The sequence below is a fragment of the Panulirus ornatus genome, chromosome 4 (assembly GCF_036320965.1).
Source record: "Panulirus ornatus isolate Po-2019 chromosome 4, ASM3632096v1, whole genome shotgun sequence".
NCBI classification, from domain to species: Eukaryota; Metazoa; Arthropoda; class Malacostraca; order Decapoda; family Palinuridae; genus Panulirus; species Panulirus ornatus.
In genome coordinates, this window is record NC_092227.1 from 66,311,495 (window position 1) to 66,333,559 (window position 22,065).

General features: G+C 41.0%; 1 protein-coding gene across 27 annotated transcripts in view; it reads left to right on the forward strand.

Annotated features, from left to right (window-relative positions):
• Klc (kinesin light chain) overlaps positions 1-22,065 on the forward strand; it is a 546,457-nt gene that overhangs the window by 203,585 nt on the left and 320,807 nt on the right. For 4 of the 27 annotated variants that reach the window (XR_011716963.1, XM_071695856.1, XM_071695890.1 and 1 more), the window contains exon 1: positions 5,859-6,058. The exons of 12 other annotated variants lie outside the window; for them this stretch is intronic. Coding sequence is in view for 12 of the 15 variants with exons in the window: in XM_071695856.1 (XP_071551957.1) it covers positions 5,907-6,058 (152 nt within the window). In the remaining 3 variants the exon portion in view is untranslated. Of the gene's footprint in view, positions 1-5,853; positions 6,059-10,990; positions 11,014-22,065 lie in introns of those variants that run through there. 11 more of the 27 variants (XM_071695866.1, XM_071695909.1, XM_071695898.1 and 8 more) reach the window with 8 other exon arrangements.

Sequence of the window (22,065 nt, forward strand, 5' to 3'; positions counted from 1 at the left end):
CAAGGGCACTAACCTTGAGCACTAGGGTGCTACCCTTAACACTTGGGTACTACCCGTGCGCATTAGGGTACAAGTCTCAAGCACCAAGATGCTACCCTTCACCATGATGGTTTGATCCTCAGGTATGAGAAAGGCCTGGCCTTTGACCATTGAGGGTTAGACCAGAGTTAAGGGTACACCTAAGGGTCGTACCGTAGTGCTGAAGGGTTTAAAGCTGTAGGCTGGGACGGACCGTCTTGCTCAGTACGTTCTCATGAGTTATTCGCACAGGCTGATGAACTTTGTATCTTGAAGTGAACTTTGCTTGGTCACATTGCACTGCGCGAAGAACCCAGAAGAGTACTGATTGACCTTTTACGAGAGAGAGAGAGAGAGAGAGAGAGAGAGAGAGAGAGAGAGAGAGAGAGAGAGAGAGAGGGAGAGAGAGAGAGAGAGAGATGCAATGATATCGGACCAGTCTCTGTACTAAGATGGAACCTTTTGACGCAATCCGTTTTATGTCAAGCATACAGACGGAGACATACACAGGAAGGTGAAAAGCTCCTAGTGTCTAGGGCTGGTTGATAAATGGATACCTGACTTAAACAAGGGATATATATATATATATATATATATATATATATATATATATATATATATATATATATATATATATGTATATTTTTTCAAACTATTCGCCATTTCCCAAGTTAGCGAGGTAGCGTTAAGAACAGAGGGCTGGGCCTTTGAGGGAATATCCTCACCTGGCCCCCTTCTCTGTTCCTTCTTTTGGAAAAATAAAAAAAAAAAAGAGAGGGGAGGATTTCCAGCCCCCCGCTCCCTCCCCTCTTAGTCGCCTTCTACGACACGCAGGGAATACGTGGGAAGTATTCTTTCTCCCCTATCCCCGGGGCCATATGAGGATATTCCCTCAAAGGTCCAGTCCTCTGTTCTTAACGCTACCTCGCTAATGCGGGAAATGGCGAATAGTATGAAAAAATATACATATATATATATATATATATATATATATATATATATATATATATATATATATGTATATATATATTTATTTATTTATTTATTTATTTAATCATACTTAATTGCCGTTCCGCGCGTTAGCGAGGTAGCGCCAGGAAACAGACGAAGATCCATCCATTCTCTTATACATATATACACATGTACATATTCGTACTTGCTCGCCTTTATCCATTTCCCAGCGCCACCCCACCCCACAAGAAAAAGTATCGCCACCCCCTGCGACAGCGTGGCTGTCGCCAGGAAACACGGAGAAAGGCCACAACAGCTCACATCCATTCTCTGGCTGTCATGTGTAATGCACCGAAACCACAGCTCCTTATCCACATCCAGGCCTCACAGACCTTTCCTTGGTTTACCCCAGACGTTTGACATCCCCTGTTTCAGTCCATATATATATATATTATATCTTTCAAACTATTCGCCATTTCCCGTATTAGCGAGGTAGCGTTAAGAACAGAGGACTGGGCCTTTGAGGGAATACCCTCACCTGGCCCAATTCTCTGTTCCTTCTTTTGGAAAATTAAAAAAAAACGAGAGGGGAGGATTTCCAGCCCCCCGCTCCCTCCCCTTTTAGTCGCCTTCTACGACACGCAGGGAATACGTGGGAAGTATTCTTTCTCCCCTATCCCCTGGGAAAATATATATTATATATATATATATATATATATATATATATATATATATATATATATATATATATATATATATATATATATATATATATATATATATATTATATTTCTACGAGTCCACGGGGAAAATGAAACACAAGTTCCCAAGTGCACTTTCGTGTAATAATCACATCATCAGGGGAGACACAAGAGAGAAATAAAAGTCAGTTGATATACATCGAAGAGACGATGGGAACTTGGGAGCTTATCGTGTTTCATAGGAATGTCGTGGCCTCATAGGAATATCTTGATCGCGCGCAAAATTGTGATCCTTTCCAATATATATATATATATATATATATATATATATATATATATATATATATATATATATATATATATATATATGTATATTATCCCTGGGGATAGGGGAGAATACTGCCCACGTATTCCCTGCGTGTCGTAGAAGGCGACTGTTGGGGGGGGGGGGGGCTGGAAATCCTCCCCTCTCGTTTTTATTTTTTTTTTTTAATTTTCCAAAAGAAGGAACAGAGAAGGGGGCCAGGTGAGGATGTTCCTTCAAAGGTCCAGTCCTCTGTTCTTAACGCTACCTCGCTAACGCGGGAGATGGCGAATAGTATGAAAAAGAAAGATATATATATATATATATATATATATATATATATATATATATATATATATATATATGAGATAGATACTTAGTGTCACCAGTTGCTACCTGAAAGAGGTTACACCGCAAATGAAAAGTCACTTTTGCGATCCTGTATCGTTGGGAGTACATTGTGCAGCCTCGTTAAAGAACTAACTCCATAGGCGTCCACTTTCCTCTGCTACTGGAAATAACATATATATATATATATATATATATATATATATATATATATATATATATATATATATATATATATATATATATATATATAAGATTGTTATGATTATGGTAGTTGCCCATCCCTTGTCCGTGATGATGGAACTCTTTTAATCATTCTTGGAAGTTGGAACAGAAGTTAGCGTCTGTGAACGTGATATCAAGGTGAATGCACGTGTTATTCAGGGCCAGAGTAAATTTAGGTGCGTGTGACAGTGTAAGAGTGGTTGAGTTGTGAGTTTCACCAGTGTTTCCCACATGTGGTGTATCATTAGAACAGTAGTCTACACAGGTTGAAGAAGTGACACATAATGACAGGTTTTGCAGGTCTTCAGGTTATAATGCACGACCACCTTACACACAGTTGCTTAAGTTCGCCCGTCCAGGTGAGGTTGTAGAGGAATTCATGTGGCCAGCGTTTGAAGTATGTTGGTAACGCGTGTATTTAGTTGGTATCGATGGTGGCGTTTTAAGTTATTAATATTGAAAGAGGTATATGTGGTAGTGGCATGTTGCCTTAAAACATGAAATCCCTCCCCTTTTATGACTTCTTCCAACACTGAAGAGTGCTGTAGTCTATAGACTAAGAGAGATGCTTCTGGAACATGAGAGACGAACGACGCACAGGATTTCCGTTGGAATCATATCAAAACCTTCTCGGCCTCACGTAGGATCGGTATTTTTCCAGTATGGTTTTTCGTTTTAATTTGGGGCCCGAATCAAATTGATTTTTTTTCAAATGCTTTGTCACGAGTCCATATCAGCTAGGTTGTTCCTTTAAGCATGATGTGACTGATACTGTGTTTAAGCTGCTTCCTTATCGATGTATTTCTCTCTCTCTCTCTCTCTCTCTCTCTCTCTCTCTCTCTCTCTCTCTCTCTCTCTCTCTCTCTCTCTTCATGTTAAGATCACGTAAAAAGAAATTTGAGTGGCTCTTTGATATCCAGCATTTCCGTCTTCGTAGTAGGATGGCGCTGGATGACTGCAGAATCCTTTGTCCCCTTTTGTTAAACATTTGTCGTGAAGTCACTTTGGAGGAAAACAAAGAACGTTATTGATTTTAGGATCAGAAGGTCAAGGTTCAGCGTCACTACTGCTTGTTGAGCAGTTTTTCGTGATATCGTTTCTGCGCACCAGTACCACCCTGGAAAATTTAGTGGTGCCCTGTAGTAATCAGTTTTATTGTCTGTCCGTTTGTCTATTATTTAGTGTCCGTTAGGGGACCTCAGAGCCCACAGTCTGATATTATTAATGATCCTGCGTTCGCAGGAGGCAAGGCGTAGGGATGATTTTAAGACTTCTTATGAGTTTGATACATCATTTAACCGTGTAAAAACGCTTTTGCTCACCTTCATATGTTGGATGGTCATTTGCCTTATGGATGCTGCAGAAAGCTGGCTGAAATATGACATGACGTTTTATCAGAAAACAGAGTTCAAATAAGTTTAGGGTCGAACTGCTGCAGTTCGGTCGGTAATTCGAATTGATGGGGATGCATGTCAAATAACATACAGCATTAGCATTTCCCTCAGGACAAGAAAGTTCCTGGTTGAGTTTGGGTCAGAAGGGCAGAGGCTAGGTTCACAGCCACACATGATGAGTTCGCTTTCTTACCTTAACATACTTGCTGTTAGGTGGATTTTCTAAAGACGACCTTCATGTTTTTGTGGGGAAGGAAAGATAGCTTTTGATTTTGTGATCGAGAGATCGAAGGTTAAAGTCATTGCTGCATATGGAAAATGTATCGTTTCCGTACCAAAGCTCAAATTCCGTTGGAAGAATTTTTTTGAAAACTTTTTAGGTCAGTTGTACCAAATGTCATATAGTTACATTTCAGTTAATATGTAATATTTTTTTTCACAAACGGATTCGTGTTTTTGTCATGCAATACGGGCCTATTATGGATGGCTTATCTATTATTTAAAATTCAAGTTACTCCCAGAGTGAGGTGAAGAGCAATCATCTCTGCTTGGATATTGCTTTTTCAAGCTCTGCGTCAGTTTTCGTCTCGCTACGTTGCAATAGAATTGGTTTAAGATGGCTTCACGCACACTTAACTTTTTTTTTTATGAAAGGATGAAGTGATCATGTATTTTTATATTTATGAATCTTGTGTTTACTTCCAGTTCTCTCCTTGCGGCATTTGATGTCACGCCTCCAAGATATTTCAAAACGTCCAGTCTTTATGGTGCGACCATTCATGGCAGATACCTCTGTTGCCCTTGTCTGCCATAAATCGCATAATCCATTTTCTCGTTCCTTTAATCCTTTAAGCACGACGGTGCGATCTTAGGGCTATGACCAACCATCCTGGTGTTTGAATTGTCTTTTTAAAATTCCCTGTAATTCATTCAAAACTCTGCCGCTGAACCGAAGCCGCAGTGCTTTTGTTTATTGTGAGTCTGGTATTTTTCTGCCTAGTGTCAAAATTCTCTGTGTTGGTAAGTGCTTTAGCTTAGTAGATAGTTTATTTAATTTGGTAGGTGCTGTAGGTAAGAATATACTTTCCCTAGGTTGGTAGGTGCTCTAGTTAAGTAGATACCCTCATGTTGCTAGGTGCTCTAGACGGCCCTACAGCATGACTAGGGTGATTGAGGACGATGGTACGAGCTTTGATCACGTCATAACCCATGAGGACGATGGTACGAGCTTTGATCACCTTCACAACCCATGAACACAAAGGTACGACCCTTTGGTATGATGGCCTGGCCTTTGACCTGACCCTAATGGATCAAGTCAGAGGCCAGGCCATCATACCTAAGAGTTGTACCGGTATGCTTAAGGGTCTTCTTACCGTTGTGGCGTTCAAGGGGTTAAGCTTGAACTGTGTGACCTTGTTGGTGAACACCTGACCTGCTCGGCCCTGCCCTGCCCTGTCCGTGACAGTGGCTGGGATTATTGGCTGGCTACCTCGTGTAACTGCGTACCAGCCAGTTGTTCGATGCCAAGGTTCGCAGACTGGACAAAGGGGTTGGTTGGTGCTGTAGGTAATTAGATATCCTTTTTAGGTTGGTAGGTGCTGTAGGTAAGCAGATGCTCATTCAAGGTAGGTAGGTGCTCTATGTAATCAAATGCTTTTTATAGATTGGTAGATGTTCTAAGTAAATGACTTAAGTTTGGTAGGTGTTCTCTTAAGTTAGTAGATGCTCTCTCTTGGTAGGTAGGTCTCTTTCCTCTATTCTCTATCCTCTCCTCTCCTCTGGCCCATGAGGGGTGGGGTGGTAGCATGATCCAGGCGGGCCAATCGTTACCATGGTTGTTGTTGGTGGTGGTGGTGGTGGCGTGCAGCAGTGCGGCAGGTGACCTGCGTGGTGTGTACGCCAGCCAGTGAGTCTTCCTTCCTCCCTCCTCCTGCTGCTGGACGACTCGTGGCTTTAGTTGTTGTCATGAACAGGTTTGCAGAGTGCGCTCCCATCACGGAGAGCCAGTTAACGCCATGTACCACCGTCATGGACCAACGCTGGGCCTCCCTCACCGCCTTTGTCTACCACCTTTCCGAGACGTATGGCAACCGAAATGGAAATTCCCCGGAGATCAAGTAAATGCTCCTCCTGTTGTTGGGGCCAGAAGAATGTTGATTGATATTGTTGGCGTTGGCCTTTTTTGTTGTGAAGTTGTGTTGATAATCTTTGGAACATATACCTACGTATTTATATTTTTGTGTGTGTTAGCCTCTGGAACACGATGGTACGGCCCTTCGGCATGACTGGGGTGATTGAGGACGATGGTACGAGTCTTTATCACGTCACGACCCTTGAATCCAAGGGTACGACCCTTTGGTATGATGGCTTGGCCTTTCACCTGACCCTTAAGGATCAAGTCAGAAGTCAGGCCATCATACCGGAATTGTACCGTCATGCTTAAGGGTCTTACTGTATTGGTGTTCAAGGGGTTAAGCTTGAAGTGTGTGACATCGTTGGTGAACACCTGACCTGACCTGCCCTGCCCTACCCTGCCAGTGACAGGGTGGCTTATATTAATGGTTGGCTACCCCATGTAACTGCGTACCAGTCTGTTGCTCGATGCCAAGGTTCGCAGACTAGACAAGAACCCCTCCCAAAAGCTGGACAATGGAACGTGGGCCGTGAGCTGCGTCACGGCCCCAGACACACACGCACACCACCCGCGCTGTCGCCAGCGTGTCTCCCGCTGACGGACTGGACCAGTGAGATGACTGATGGTGGAAATACGGACCAGCTGGGTGATTAGTGGTGTTTGGAGCAGCGGGGTAACTGGAGTTATGGACCAGCTGGGTAACTGGAGTTATGGACCAACTGAGTGACTAGTGGATTTGAGAACCAGCTGGATGACTGGTGGAGTTGTGAACCTGTGAAGTATTGATCAGATGTGTTTTCGTTGGGGTTGTCCAGACTTATTATTCGTATGGTGTCATTTATTTCCTCTCTCCTTCGACAGAGCTGTAATTCCACTCCTTGACTCAATGAAAATGAAAGATATTTCTCAAACATCCGCACCGTCTTGGAAACCGAATATTACGGAAATAGCTAAGTCTGCCTGCAGGGAAATGGTAGTCCTGTTTTAAAGTCCAAATTTCTTTTCTTCCAAACAGTTGCTCCGTTTATACTCAGGATTGACCCGTCCTTGTATTGAGTACTGCTCTCACGTCTAGGGTGGTTCTAGCCGTGCATCCCTACTTGAGAGTTGTGTCGAAAGCGGTCTGACTTGTAACCTCTCCCGGGTTAGCATCAAAACTTGACCCATTCGCTCTACGTCATAGTGTTTGTTCACTATCCCTCTTCTGCAGGTATTACTTTGGGTTTTGTTCCCGAGAGCTGGCTGCTTATGTCACCCCAACCACCACCACCACCACCACCACTAGCTAGACAGCGCAATACTCAGCAGATTGCTGCGTCACATGATTACTGTGTGGTCGTTGGCAACTCAAGGGTGGGCCGTTGTGATGGCTGTTTCTTTCCCTGCACCTCATAGTTTTGGAATTCTCTACCTTATCATGTCTTTCCCACAAACTATGACCTGGCACATTTATTTTTCGCTTCCTCTAAAATTCATAAGTACTTTTCCTTGCCCCCCCCCTTTTTTTTTTTTCATCGACGTCTTTGTATTCAGCAAGGCTTGGCCTTTATGTGGATTTTTGCCCGTTATTGGAGCCTCCAGTGAACAAAAAAAAAAAAAAAAAGAGATAATCTTTGGTTGTTGTAGTCATGAATTACTCGACTGTAGACTAAGTATAGTCATTAACCACCTTTCACATTATCTGTATATACTTATCGTGATTTTTCCATTAAAAATGAGCTGTTGGAATATTGTTTTTATGAAGAACTTTCTTCAATTTAAGATTTTTATCCTGAAGGTCTCTCACGTTTTATGAAGACATATGAGGTTAACTGGCCAAGGCTGACTTGGACGTCCGGCAGCCAGCCTTCATCACTGAATCCCAGCCTGTATGTTAACCAGCAGAGTTGGACTCCCTTCTCCCGTAGAATTAGTATCCACAAAAGATGTGGTGTTTGTATGCACTTTGCCTCCCTGGGAGTGGTGCTGGGTAGATAAAAGTCACAGACTTTGAACAGTGATTCCCTCCTTAGGTTGAGATTAGGATTTCGTCACTTGAAGCAAGGTAAATAGAAATGCAGCAACACTGAAGATACTGATGTATTAAGCTGAATGTACTTATGAAAAATTACTATTGCTGAGGCGTTTTTAACGAGTTAAGTACTAGACCCTTTTCTTGAATGTATATAATCATTTTATGGCGTGTCAGCCAGTTGTGTTGAAATTGAAGGAATTAAAAAAAAAAATCAACCCTTTGCCTTCAACCTTTATGGCATCCAAAAATGACCACCTGGTAGCCAGCGTAGAACTTTCCTTCCGACTGGGGACACTGCTTAACATGATTATTGATTTCATCTCAGTTTAGGAGTGGCAAACAAGAACAACTGGAGGGGAATACCTTTCCCTTTTTGTTAATCTAAGGCACTTTTGGGTATGATATTTTGTCCACACGAAAAGTAAATATTTTGTAAAACAGTTGTGGAAGTCCACACGAAAAGGAAATATTTTGTAAAACAGTTGTGGAAGAGTTCACTACGTCTACAAACTAGGACAGACACTCGCATAGAAACGCTTGTTTTCAGCGCACACAGCCTTCAATCCCGTTTTTTATGGCCGCTGATATCAGGTGGGGAAGCATTTATAAGGTTCTAAAACGCAACAACTTAACCCACGTTGTAGATAGCAACTTGTAGCCCTTAACTTAGTATGGCCGGCGGCAGCCCAGATACCTAGACGTGTCTCGCGCCGTGTAAATGGAGGCAGATGTTTTTTGTCACTAGCTGCCTACCTGAGGTACATGATGGCGGCATCACTGTGGAAATACACCAGTGTCTTCATCTCGTTATGAGCTACGGCAGCGCGATGCAGTCGCCAGTTTATTCCCACTACTACCCGTACGTAGCGTTCGAGTGATGAGTCACCAGTACCACTTTTTACCGCGGATGGAGACGTCGTTCTGGCCCAGAAGCCAGTCATTCAAGTATGCTACCGCCTTTATCCCGGTGAAGGCCTTCAGGTGCTGGACATCAGCATGCAAATTAGCACAACTATGTATCACCGAACCACACATCGTAGTTAGTCGGCACAGTCGTGCCACCTCACCAGCAGGACACGACTTCTCGAAGTGCAGTTCATACTTGCCATGCTTTTTCTCAGCTTTAAAATTAACCGCCTTGACGGAACACCTTTCAAGTCGATTTTTTCACTGCGTTCCTGTAGTCTGAAGACCTCGTTCCAGTAGCATAAGTGGTTGTAACATAGATGTGAAAATATTGTCGAAACATAACCTTTGGCGACTGGTATCATTAAGCAAACTGATCATGTCAAGCACCACACATGTTCGCAGCTGTTAAGGCGCCGATCTTTACCACAGTATTCATTCCCACAAATCACCCACGGCTTCAGTCCGAAGCGGCTTGTCTCATGAATTGTTTCTACGATGACCGTCGTATCATAACATCTTGTCCACCGATGAGTCCTGATGAAAGACAGCGAGCTTGTGCAACATTCTATTCTCCATCTCTAGCAGTAGACACACTGAAACATTCATCCTTTTCTGTAGACGTCATTTGGGCGATCTTTCCATATGGAATTAGAATTTTGCTTTAAGGTACTGGCTCCAGGTCATCGCGTAATGCAAGATGTTATGGAACGCCTTGAATTCATTTTTGTCCAGCCTGAAAAGAGGATGATATATTTTTTTTTTTTTTTTTTGCGTCTTTCCAGAACTTAGCGTTACAGCGCATATGTTGTGTAGGATATCGTGTGAAAATCTCTAAATTAACCAAAGTTGTCTGGCTTCCGAGTTGTTCCGAGATGCTTTGGCGATTTTCGTCGGCCGTGTCGGACATATCCTAGCTGGAATGATCTTGATGCATGCGCCGCCACACAGCAATCTTTTTCTGAGGTCACGTCGGTATAAACGTACTTAAGCGGTCAAAGGAACATCTCGGACCAAGAGGCAGTCCCTGTTTTATCCTAATAATTTTCATCGTTATGATCATCTTGTAGGATGTTTAGCTGTACATCGCCATCTAGTGTTTTGACCAGGATATCTTAAGGGCAACAAGATACACAAGACAAAAATAAAAGGCAGCTGTGTGAAGACTTTTTTTTTTTTGCGTCGTACAACCCAGTTATTAAACATACGTGTAATGTACCTTAATACAGTGAAACCATGATTGTGTATGAGATTTTTCTTTTATATTTTAGCAATATGATACAAAGATTGGTATGAAAATTACATCAATAGACGATGCTGAACGGCTGCGAGACATAAACGAAGTCTTTAACTGGGCAACCGAGAACAACATGCTCTTCAGTGGAAGTAAGTCTCGACTCTTCTTGTATGGAGGAATTAAAGAAATAAAAAAAAGATCGGAATTATGAACGCACAGAGACATTAACGTAAATTACTCGAATTGTGAAAGACTTGGGAGTAATGATGTCGGACGACTTAACCTTCAGCAAACGTAACAAAACAACGGCTGCCTCATGCTAAAGGATAGCGGGCTGAATCCTAGGGATCTGATTTTTTCACGTTCTGACATCACCCTACAAGATGGGCTGAAATGATTAAGGCAGATCGCTGCCATCATGTGCCTCGTGATCGTTCATTATCGCATCAACCGGCTCTGAAGCACTCGTATACCGTAGAATGGTAATAGCATGCGGCCGCTGTCTATCTTTATAGCAGTCGCGTAAGGTGAACGAACAGGAACATAGCACCAGTTATTTATAGTGTACAAGATGGTAAAAAGACATAATAGATCGTTAGATATAATCAGTTTAACTTAAATTGCACAATAACAATGGATCCAATGCAATAATCAACGTCATCGATCGTGCAATTCCGGCCAAATGTGCCTGTTACCACTGAGCCGATCTCTGTATTTCCACTTGCCAATGCCGAGTTCTGCAATGATTACCAGGATATCAAGAAATTTGTCTTCTACTGTGGTTTGTGTAATTTTTCGATTGGCTCCTTCTCGAGTTCCAGTGTGAATATTAACCACTGTTCAGTAGTTGGTCAGTCAGAAAATCCGATTGGTCTTTTCTGGATTTTTTTTAGGGGGGGCTTTCTTTTTCATAATATAAAATTCCACTCAAATTGTTTTCTTGACATAAACTGAATACAAAGTTCCATGTAGTGCATTTTTCCTCTCTTCCAAACAAGTTTTTTCTATGGTTATCTGGTAGATATCTATTGGTAAAAATAATTATTGTAAAAATGTAGTACAGAAGTTTGGATTGATATCAAACTTGCAGTTTGTCCCAGAAATATTTTATCATTGATGATTATCACTAATGAGTCGTGTTTCAGTATTTATGTGCCTAACCAAAGAGTGGATGTATCATAAACCACTTCTCGTACACAAATCACAATGAAAAGATGTTCATGAAAATTTTACCACTTGCCAGGTAAAGTGGGGTTTCAGAAGATAAGAGCAGAAACAGGAATGACTTAATTTATATTCATGACATTAGTATCTTTACCAATAAATCGTAACAAAGTATACTTTTTAAACATCATAATTGTATCTAATTAAGGACTCCGTTGAACATTACATGTTAGAAAGGGGAACTTTTGAGACCTGTTATTGGAGCTTTAGCACAAATAGGCTTGACTTCTCTGGCAGGAACCCAATATGGCCTTGACCCTTGTGTTTGGCATGTTATATCACCTGTAACTTGTATAATTTACTGTGCTCTTTATTATATGGTTTATGTTTTTTTTATTATTTGTGAGTGGCGCACGAGTACAGTAGATATAAGGTTTTCCTTAATGCCACATTTTCCCCTATAGAAGAGCACAGAGGTTTAGAAACCTAGAGAAATATATGATAGGGACATTAACCTTGATTCATGGGACTTTTCCAGTGTGGTATCAGAAAAAAAATTATCAAACTACAAAAATCACATTTTTGTACTCTTCATCCTCCCCAGACTGAATTCAGTCCTTGTAAGTATTTATGTCATTCATAGGGTCGAGACAGAGTGGGCAACAACCTATTGTGAATACCTTAAATATTTAGGACGCAGGAATACAGGTTGCCGCCTATGATATTCGGTACGTTTTATGACAGCCCATTTCCCCAATCAGTATTGTTGATGAATGAAAAAGTTGGCTTTTCCTCCTTGATTTTTTACTTCTTTTGTTGCAGAAAGTTCAGACTTTCTGGTTCCCCTTGTCAAGGTTTTTGCCTTTTTCTTTATGGAAAACGGGCAATGTCTTGGATATGAATGTCAAAATTCCGCACTCTGCTGTTGCTGGGCGAGAAAAAGCGAATAACTATTGGTGAACATATTGATTGGGTATCTTAGAATTTTTCTTTTTAAAAAATGAGTAGTTTAGACCCATTTTATATATATTTTGATACATATAAAATGCGAAAATTTTGTCTATTAAAACCCTCCAAAACACACACACACACACATGCACACACAGAATCATATGAATTGTCTATGGATTTGTTATTCATTTTCCTTTGCTGAGAAAATTCCCCTGTAGAAAGCGATGATTTTTAGCATTGTAGAAGAAGCAACCAAAGGTAACTTTCATATACTAATGGTGTTAAGTTTCCGATAGGTGGAAGGTTATCAACAGCATCACCTGTAAGTCATTGATATAATACCATTTGTAACTCCTTGTTAGCTCTCAAGTCTTAGTCTTGCATCTGCTTGCTTCTTTCCATTTGTCTTTATCATCAGCCACCTTGCAAAAACTTGCAGAGATAGGAGTCACTCAAAGCCAAGGTTGGTTAACACCAGTTATAATGAAAATGCTAATTATGATAATGATTACCCCTCAGAGTAGGGAGAAAGATATTACCCAGCCTGTCTTGGAAAATGGCCCTTAGAGTACACCAAGTTTGGGTGGGGTCAGGTGGAACCACCACCACCACCACCTACACACACACCCCACCCACCCACCACATTTATCCCAGAGTATCCAGGCTTGATTAGTTAAGGTTAGGGTACAACCAAACCAAACCTAGTCAAGAAAAACTTGGGGAAGGGATGGGGATTATCAACTGATCAAGACTAATGTTAACTATCCGTGGATTGAGAAATAATAGACCCTTTTCTTCCATACTGGCGGAGAGGCTGGAAATCTTCCATTCTGATATTATCACCTTGTAAAAAGGAGAATAGAACTAGGACTCAAAGGTTGAAACGGGGAACATGCATACATCTTTTTGCGGCGTCCCCAGTGTTGTAACTGGGCGATAATGAAGCCACATTTTTGGCTGGGGGAAAAAGACACATTTTTAGATGTGTATCATTGTAAAACAATTATTGTAAAATTCCAGGTTGTGTTTGTTATGATAAAATTATTGATAGGTTATCACACGATTGATCTGAATAAGTTGAAAGTTTATAACATATGAATTCATAGTTGTTTATATATTGATAAATAACCTTTTTTTTCGGTATGGGTCCTTATACCAATATTTTTTCTTTACGAATATATTCATGTATGTTGCGTGATTACCTTCTTTGTTCCTTAGGAAATAGTAAACATAATGGAATTTCCAAACAATAGAGAGGAGCGTGATGACTGGATCTATGCCATCTAATCTTTGGTTTTACATGTGTATGTACTTGCTGATGTCACTAGTGACGACGACAGGTGGTTTGTCCATCTCCGTCGGTCATTCATTCCTACTCCCCCACTGTCCCACGTTTTTTACTCGCCTGTTTCACGACAGTGCATGAATTTGTGCAAAGAGAATGACTGAGAGACAAGATTTTGCAGTAAGGCAGAGCAAGAGCAAAGTGCCTTCCTAAAAACAGACATATTGCATACAAACAAAAAGAAAATTACAAAGGCACTTTGGTGTGCGTTTACACACTTAAGGGAGGAAGTAATGGAATGCAAGGCTGATTGTGAGGTGGATAAGAATTAGTGTGAGGAAGTGACGCAGTGTGGCGCTGCGTGGTCTAGTCAGGTGTGCTTGACTGGTGCCTCACCTGCCTGATGATGTGGCTTGCCTGGCTGGCTGGCCTACTCCCATGGATCGGGATCGGCCCCCACCCAGGGTTTCACCTGGAATCACACGTTCGCATCGTGGGGAAGGATGATGGCTGCAGTAGAAGTTGCGAAGTGATGTATTATTTTGGAGGTGATCCAGTGTATCTGTTTCTAAGGAAGAATTTACATCATCAGAAAAATGCCATAAACCTTAAGCTGGGCAGATATGGTGTAAATAAATGGTTTCGTACCCAGAACAGCCGATTCTATACCAAGTGCAACTGGCACCACTAAGAACAGCCAATTCCCAATCTGTGACAACCAACAGTATACCTATAACAACTGGCACTGTACCTTTAACAACCAAGCATTACTCATAGCAACTGACAACATACTTAAAAACACTAAGTGTACCTGGAACAAGTAGCATCGTACTGAGAACATCCAGATCTTAAACAACCGGCATCATATCTATAGCAACTGGTGCCGTACCGATGGCAACCGATTCCATACCCAGATCAACAGGCGTTGCACTATAAACACTGGCACTGTACCTGAAACACTCGGCACCATATCTATGACAACTGGTAATATGTTTAGAAAAACTGACACTAAAACTAGAGACCGGTACTTTACCCTGAGCAACCAGCGCCATACCAAAAATAACTAATGCCATACTTAAACAACCAGCTCTGGACCTTGAAAAATCAGCTCCATACCTTGAACAACTGGTACCATATCTTTAACAATCAATGCTGGACCTTGAACATCCATTGCCATACCTTGAACGACGGGCGCTGTGCCAAGACCAGTCAATTCTGTGTCAAGAATAGCTGGCACTGTACCAATGGGCATTGCATTAAAACAGTCATTTCCGTATCAAGAACAACTGGCACCATACCAAAAACAACCGGCACCATACCTAAAACAATAGGCTCGGTATAGTACTCTGTCCACTTGGTCCCTGGGCTGATATGCATAAAACTTCTTAGAATGCTTAAGTATGTTTAACTCCAAAGAATTTTACTTAACTTTTAGAATTTTACTAAGCATGTTACTGAAAGCTGCTTTATGCTTAAGTATTGCTTAGCAGATGACCAAATTAGAAAAAAAACTGGGAGGACTCGTAAGTAGTTAAGAATTTGCTATGCAATGTAAACATAGTTATATGACAAGAGACTTGTTCACCTGAAGCTTTTTGGCCCCATAGATATGTTCTGGGTTGGTTGATGATATGGAACTTAGAAGAAATTGATTTGACCATGCAGGAACACAGTTTGTCTCAGATTTAGCAAGAAGTAAGATGGAAAGTCCTGCAGTAATGAACATGGCTATAATGCCAGAACTGAGTGATAATGACCTTACATTATTTTGTAGTCGTGCCGTGGTGATGATTTTGGACCAACACAACCTGTTGCAAGTAAAGTTATTGCACAGACAGATGTTAGACAAACAAAAAAGGAGAATTTATGCAAATTGTGGGCTTTCCTGGTGTTGTGGGTGCTATAGATAGCACTCTTGTAAGAGTAGTGACACCTTCAGTGAATGAAGGTAAATAGAAAAAATTACCATAGTATAAACACAGATTGTTTTTTGATGCCAAGTACAAGATTATTAAGATTGTTGCAAATTGCCCAGGATCACCACGATTTGAGAATTCTTCAAGAAAGTGGCACAAGAAGATTATTTGAGAGCCATATTGTACCACCAAGTTGTCATCTTATTGTTGATAGTGGTTTACCCTTGTAAATGTTGGCTTTTGACACTTTACCTATGACCTCAAGATGGTGCTCAGACAGCTTATAACAGGTAACTTAGAATGCTTTGCTAGATGTTTTCTTTGACAGAGTGTTAATGTTATTTACATTTCTACATAGGCTATAAAAGAAACAAGTTAGGTTTCATATCTCTTGTAATTGCTTCCACAATCCAAAATTGGTATATAGAACCTAATCTACGACACGCAAGGAATGCGTGGGAAGTATTCTTTCACCCCTATCCCCAGGGATAATATATATATATATATATATATATATATCCCCTATCCCTGGGGATAGGGGATATATATAGGCGACTAAAAGGGGAGGGAGCGGGGGGCTGGAAATTCTCCCCTCTCGTTTTTTTTTTTTAAATTTTCCAAAAGAAGGAACAGAGGGGGCCAATTGAGGATATTCCAAAAAAGGCCCAGTCCTCTGTTCTTAGCGCTACCTCGCTAACGCGGGAAATGGCGAATAGTTTAAAAGAAAAAAAGAAAGATATATATATACATATATATATATATATATATATATATATATACATACACATACATACGCACATATACACACACACACACACACACACATACATATATATACATATGAAAAATGTAAGAAATAATTTAGAAAACTGAAACTTCTAGCTTGAAATGAAATGAAAAAATCAATGTCACATAATGGTTCAAAAAAAAGGGGGTGACTGTATTATTGACTGGTTGGTAAGGTTATTTAATGTATGTATGACTCATGGTGAGGTGCCTGAGGATTGGCGGAATGCGTGCATAGTGCCATTGTACAAAGGCAAAGGGGATAAGAGTGAGTGCTCAAATTACAGAGGTATAAGTTTCTTGAGTATTCCTGGTAAATTATATGGGAGGGTATTGATTGAGAGGGTGAAGGCATGTACAGGGCATCAGATTGGGGAAGAGCAGTGTGGTTTCAGAAGTGGTAGAGGATGTGTGGATCAGGTGTTTGCTTTGAAGAATGTATGTGAGAAATACTTAGAAAAGCAAATGGATTTGTATGTAGCATTTATGGATTTGGAGAAGGCATATGATAGAGTTGATAGAGATGCTCTGTGGAAGGTATTAAGAATATATGGTGTTGGAGGCAAGTTGTTAGAAGCAGTGAAAAGTTTTTATTGAGGATGTAAGGCATGTGTACGTGTAGGAAGAGAGGAAAGTGATTGGTTCTCAGTGAATGTAGGTTTGCGGCAGGGGTGTGTGATGTCTCCATGGTTGTTTAATTTGTTTATGGATGGAGTTGTTAGGGAGGTGAATGCAAGAGTTTTGGAAAGAGGGGCAAGTATGAAGTCTGTTGGGGATGAGAGAGCTTGGGAAGTGAGTCAGTTGTTGTTCGCTGATGATACAGCGCTGGTGGCTGATTCATGTGAGAAACTGCAGAAGCTGGTGACTGAGTTTGGTAAAGTGTGTGAAAGAAGAAAGTTAAGAGTAAATGTGAATAAGAGCAAGGTTATTAGGTACAGTAGGGTTGAGGGTCAAGTCAATTGGAATGTTAGTTTGAATGGAGAAAAACTGGAGGAAGTAAAGTGTTTTAGATATCTGGGAGTGGATCTGGCAGCGGATGGAACCATGGAAGCGGAAGTGGATCATAGGGTGGGGGAGGGGGCGAAAATTCTGGGAGCCTTGAAGAATGTGTGGAAGTCAAGAACATTATCTCGGAAAGCAAAAATGGGTATGTTTGAAGGAATAGTGGTTCCAACAATGTTGTATGGTTGCGAGGCATGGGCTATGGATAGAGTTGTGCGCAGGAGGATGGATGTGCTGGAAATGAGATGTTTGAGGACAATGTGTGGTGTGAGGTGGTTTGATCGAGTAAGTAACGTAAGGGTAAGAGAGATGTGTTGAAATAAAAAGAGCGTGGTTGAGAGAGCAGAAGAGGGTGTTTTGAAATGGTTTGGGCACATGGAGAGAATGAGTGAGGAAAGATTGACCAAGAGGATATATGTGTCAGAGGTGGAGGGAACGAGGAGAAGTGGGAGACCAAATTGGAGGTGGAAAGATGGAGTGAAAAAGATTTTGTGTGATGGGGGCCTGAACATGCAGGAGGGTGAAAGGAGGGCAAGGAATAGAGTGAATTGGATCGATTGTGGTATACCGGGGTTGACGTGCTGTCAGTGGATTGAATCAAGGCATGTGAAGCGTCTGGGGTAAACCATGGAAAACTGTGTAGGTATGTATATTTGCATGTGTGGACGTATGTATATACATGTGTATGGGGGTGGGTTGGGCCATTTCTTTTGTCTGTTTCCTTGCGCTACCTCGCAAACGCGGGAGACAGTGGCAAAAAAAACGAAAAAAAAAAAAGAACCTAATCTAACCTAATCCAGGGTGCAAAAGATTTCTGGATTGTGAGAAAGCAATCTATATGATTAGCTTACTAGGGATAACATCCAAACTCAGATTTGTACATATTACGTTTAAGTAACTTGCCCATTTAAGTGAGATGTAATTTAAGCATAAGAATGAGCAAAATTCCAAGAAGCTTTATGCATACGGCCCCTAAAGTAGCTTGGTTCAAGGCTGGCTAAAGAAACTTGTGTAATATATGACATTGGAGGAGATTAACTTGGAGCAAGGTTAGGGCCTCTAGGAGATGATTCTGTTTACATTTAAGTTGATGGCTTAATCTAAAAGCATGACAAAAGACCCTTTCAAAGTAATTGACAACCCTGGAATATATTGACTGAAGTCATTGTCTTCACACTCAAGGAGTTATAGAAAGCAAAGTCAATGCATGTTTTTACCATTTAGTTTCGTTTACATCATGGTGCAGTTGTTTGCAGGTTAGGCTATGCTAGCAGGGTTTAGAGACTAAACACATGCTTTACTAGTTTCCTCAGTAGTGAATGTTGGTTTGGTAGACCAAGCTCTTCTGTTTTAGCTCTTGAAATTGGTGAAGATGGAATAAAAAGGGGAAACAGAAAATGAAAGAGCAGGTTTAAGTAAGGATGACAATAGATACTTTCTGCAGTGTCATGAAAGATTGAATTTAGGTTGTTTTATGTTTACTGGGTAGTCAGGTGTATGGATGTAAAAGTTCCATTCAGAAATTATTTAAAGTTGGATGTCTGAAATTTCACATAATTGGCCACATTCTTTCTTGATATTCCAAAAACTTCCACTGAGGATGAGGAGTGATCATAGAATATAGAAAATTTTGTTTTGGTGGAGGAGAGGACAGAAGGACCAGCGTCAGTACACCAAAAGCAAGTCAAGTCACTGACTCAATCATGCCACTGAAGACCACATATGTAGTCACATTAGTGATTCTTGTCACAGATGCTATTTTGTCATATCATTCAGTTTCATTCATGTCTTACTCCTTCATGATTAGTAACTACTTACCTTCACGTTTAGTTACATGCTGAATTCCTCATTTTTGGTCCCATCACTGACTTGCGTTTCTTGCAGTGATTTGTGTAATTGACAAAAATGTATGGTAATTGATTTATAGGAGGAAGATATGATTATGAACTTATGATGTTATAAACCGTTCTTTCTGAGATTGCAGTGCAAGTTATGGGTTTAGGGTTGTTGACAATGCTATTGATCCATTAGACTGAGAGGGAGGTAGAGTTAGGGGGGTAACTTTCCTTGATCAGTACAGCAAACTACTAGGTCACTGCATCCAGGCTTCTCAAGTGCTGTACTTGACAAAACCTAGGCTTTAGTGTTTAGTCTTTTGTCCTCTCCTTTAGTGTTGCTGTGTAATTTATTTTAGGATAATTTGCATTATACATGAGCACTATAGTATATGGTAAAACTGGGCCCATGGAATATTGGATTTGTCACATTCATGTTGTCCCATCTCTGAACCTTGAATGTATGTCCCATACCTTTACTCCTATGTATTTATACACACACACACCAAACTGAGTCAGTTACTCATTTTTTAACTAGCCCCAATGGGAGTATGATCAACTGGGTTGGATGTAGGCTGATTACCATGCCCAGAATTCCAACCCATATAACTCTGACTCCGGCTTGACCCCTGACTCAGTAATGCTAACTACTACACAGCAGAATAATTACCTATTTGTACAGTATGGGTAGGAAGTTCTATATTCATGGAGTTCCATGTCTTGGAAATTTTTGCTCAACAAATGGATGGTATTGCAGTGGAATTTATTAAAAAAGGGGGTGACTGTATTGTTGACTGGTTGGTAAGGTTATTTAATGTATGTATGACTCATGGTGAGGTGCCTGAGGATTGGCGGAATGCGTGCATAGTGCCATTGTACAAAGGCAAAGGGGATAAGAGTGAGTGCTCAAATTACAGAGGTATAAGTTTGTTGAGTATTCCTGGTAAATTATATGGGAGGGTATTGATTGAGAGGGTGAAGGCATGTACAGAGCATCAGATTGGGGAAGAGCAGTGTGGTTTCAGAAGTGGTAGAGTATGTGTGGATCAGGTGTTTGCTTTGAAGAATGTATGTGAGAAATACTTAGAAAAGCAAGTGGATTTGTATGTAGCATTTATGGATCTGGAGAAGGCATATGATAGAGTTGATAGAGATGCTCTGTGGAAGGTATTAAGAATATATGGTGTGGGAGGCAAGTTGTTAGAAGCAGTGAAAAGTTTTTATCGAGGATGTAAGGCATGTGTATGTGTAGGAAGAGAGGAAAGTGATTGGTTCTCAGTGAATGTAGGTTTGCGGCAGGGGTGTGTGATGTCTCCATGGTTGTTGAATTTGTTTATGGATGGGGTTGTTAGGGAGGTGAATGCAAGAGTTTTGGAAAGAGGGGCAAGTATGAAGTCTGTTGGGGATGAGAGAGCTTGGGAAGTGAGTCAGTTGTTGTTCGCTGATGATACAGCGCTGGTGGCTGATTCATGTGAGAACCTGCAGAAGCTGGTGACTGAGTTTGGTAAAGTGTGTGGAAGAAGAAAGTTAAGAGTAAATGTGAATAAGAGCAAGGTTATTAGGTACAGTAGGGTCGAGGGTCAAGTCAATTGGGAGGTGAGTTTGAATGGAGAAAAACTGGAGGAAGTGAAGTGTTTTAGATATCTGGGAGTGGATCTGGCAGCGGATGGAACCATGGAAGCGGAAGTGGATCATAGGGTGGGGGAGGGGGTGAAAATTCTGGGAGCCTTGAAAAATGTTTGAAGTCGAGAACATTATCTCGGAAAGCAAAAATGGGTATGTTTGAAGGAATAGTGGTTCCAACAATGTTGTATGGTTGCGAGGCGTGGGCTATGGATAGAGTTGTGCGCAGGAGGATGGATGTGCTGGAAATGAGATGTTTGAGGACAATGTGTGGTGTGAGGTGGTTTGATCGAGTAAGTAACGTAAGGGTAAGAGAGATGTGTGGAAATAAAAAGAGCGTGGTTGAGAGAGCAGAAGAGGGTGTTTTGAAATGGTTTGGGCACATGGAGAGAATGAGTGAGGAAAGATTGACCAAGAGGATATATGTGTCGGAGGTGGAGGGAACAAGAAGAGGGAGACCAAATTGGAGGTGGAAAGATGGAGTGAAAAAGATTTTGTGTGATCGGGGCCTGAACATGCAGGAGGGTGAAAGGAGGGCAAGGAATAGAGTGAATTGGAGCGATGTGGTATACTGGGGTTGACGTGCTGTCAGTGGATTGAATCAAGGCATGTGAAGCGTTTGGGGTAAACCAAGGAAAGCTGTGTAGGTATGTATATTTGCGTGTGTGGACGTATGTATATACATGTGTATGGGGGTGGGTTGGGCCATTTCTTTTGTCTGTTTCCTTGCGCTACCTCGCAAACGCGGGAGACAGCGGAAAAAAAAAGAGAAAAAAAAAAAAAGTATGCTGTCTGCATTGACTATGCATTCTTTAAACTTGTTATTCTTTTACTATAGAAGTGCTAATTTACTTGTTTTAACAAGTTTCCTGTTTAATTTCTTGTTGTGTCCTCTTTTTTGTACCCCCTTCCATCCATCTTTCAAAGAATTCTTAATGTTCCGCAGACAGAGTAGAGTGGACCACAGCACTTCCCTCTGCTCTCATCTTTATGTTGTGGATTGCAGATTCACCCAATTTGTAAGCTTACTAAGTGCTGATCCTCCTTCATCAGCATCAGCATGTTGTAATGTTTCTAGATTCGTTTCTAAGGTCAAAGAAGTTCTTGCCCAATTATATGCTTGTTCCATATTTACGAACACAAACACTGTAGGTTGCAGGAAAATCACATTAGCATTTAACATCTTGTTCCATATAAACAAGCACAAACACACTGGGTTGTAGAAAAATCACACTAGCAATTAACTACTTTTTCTATATACACAAACACAG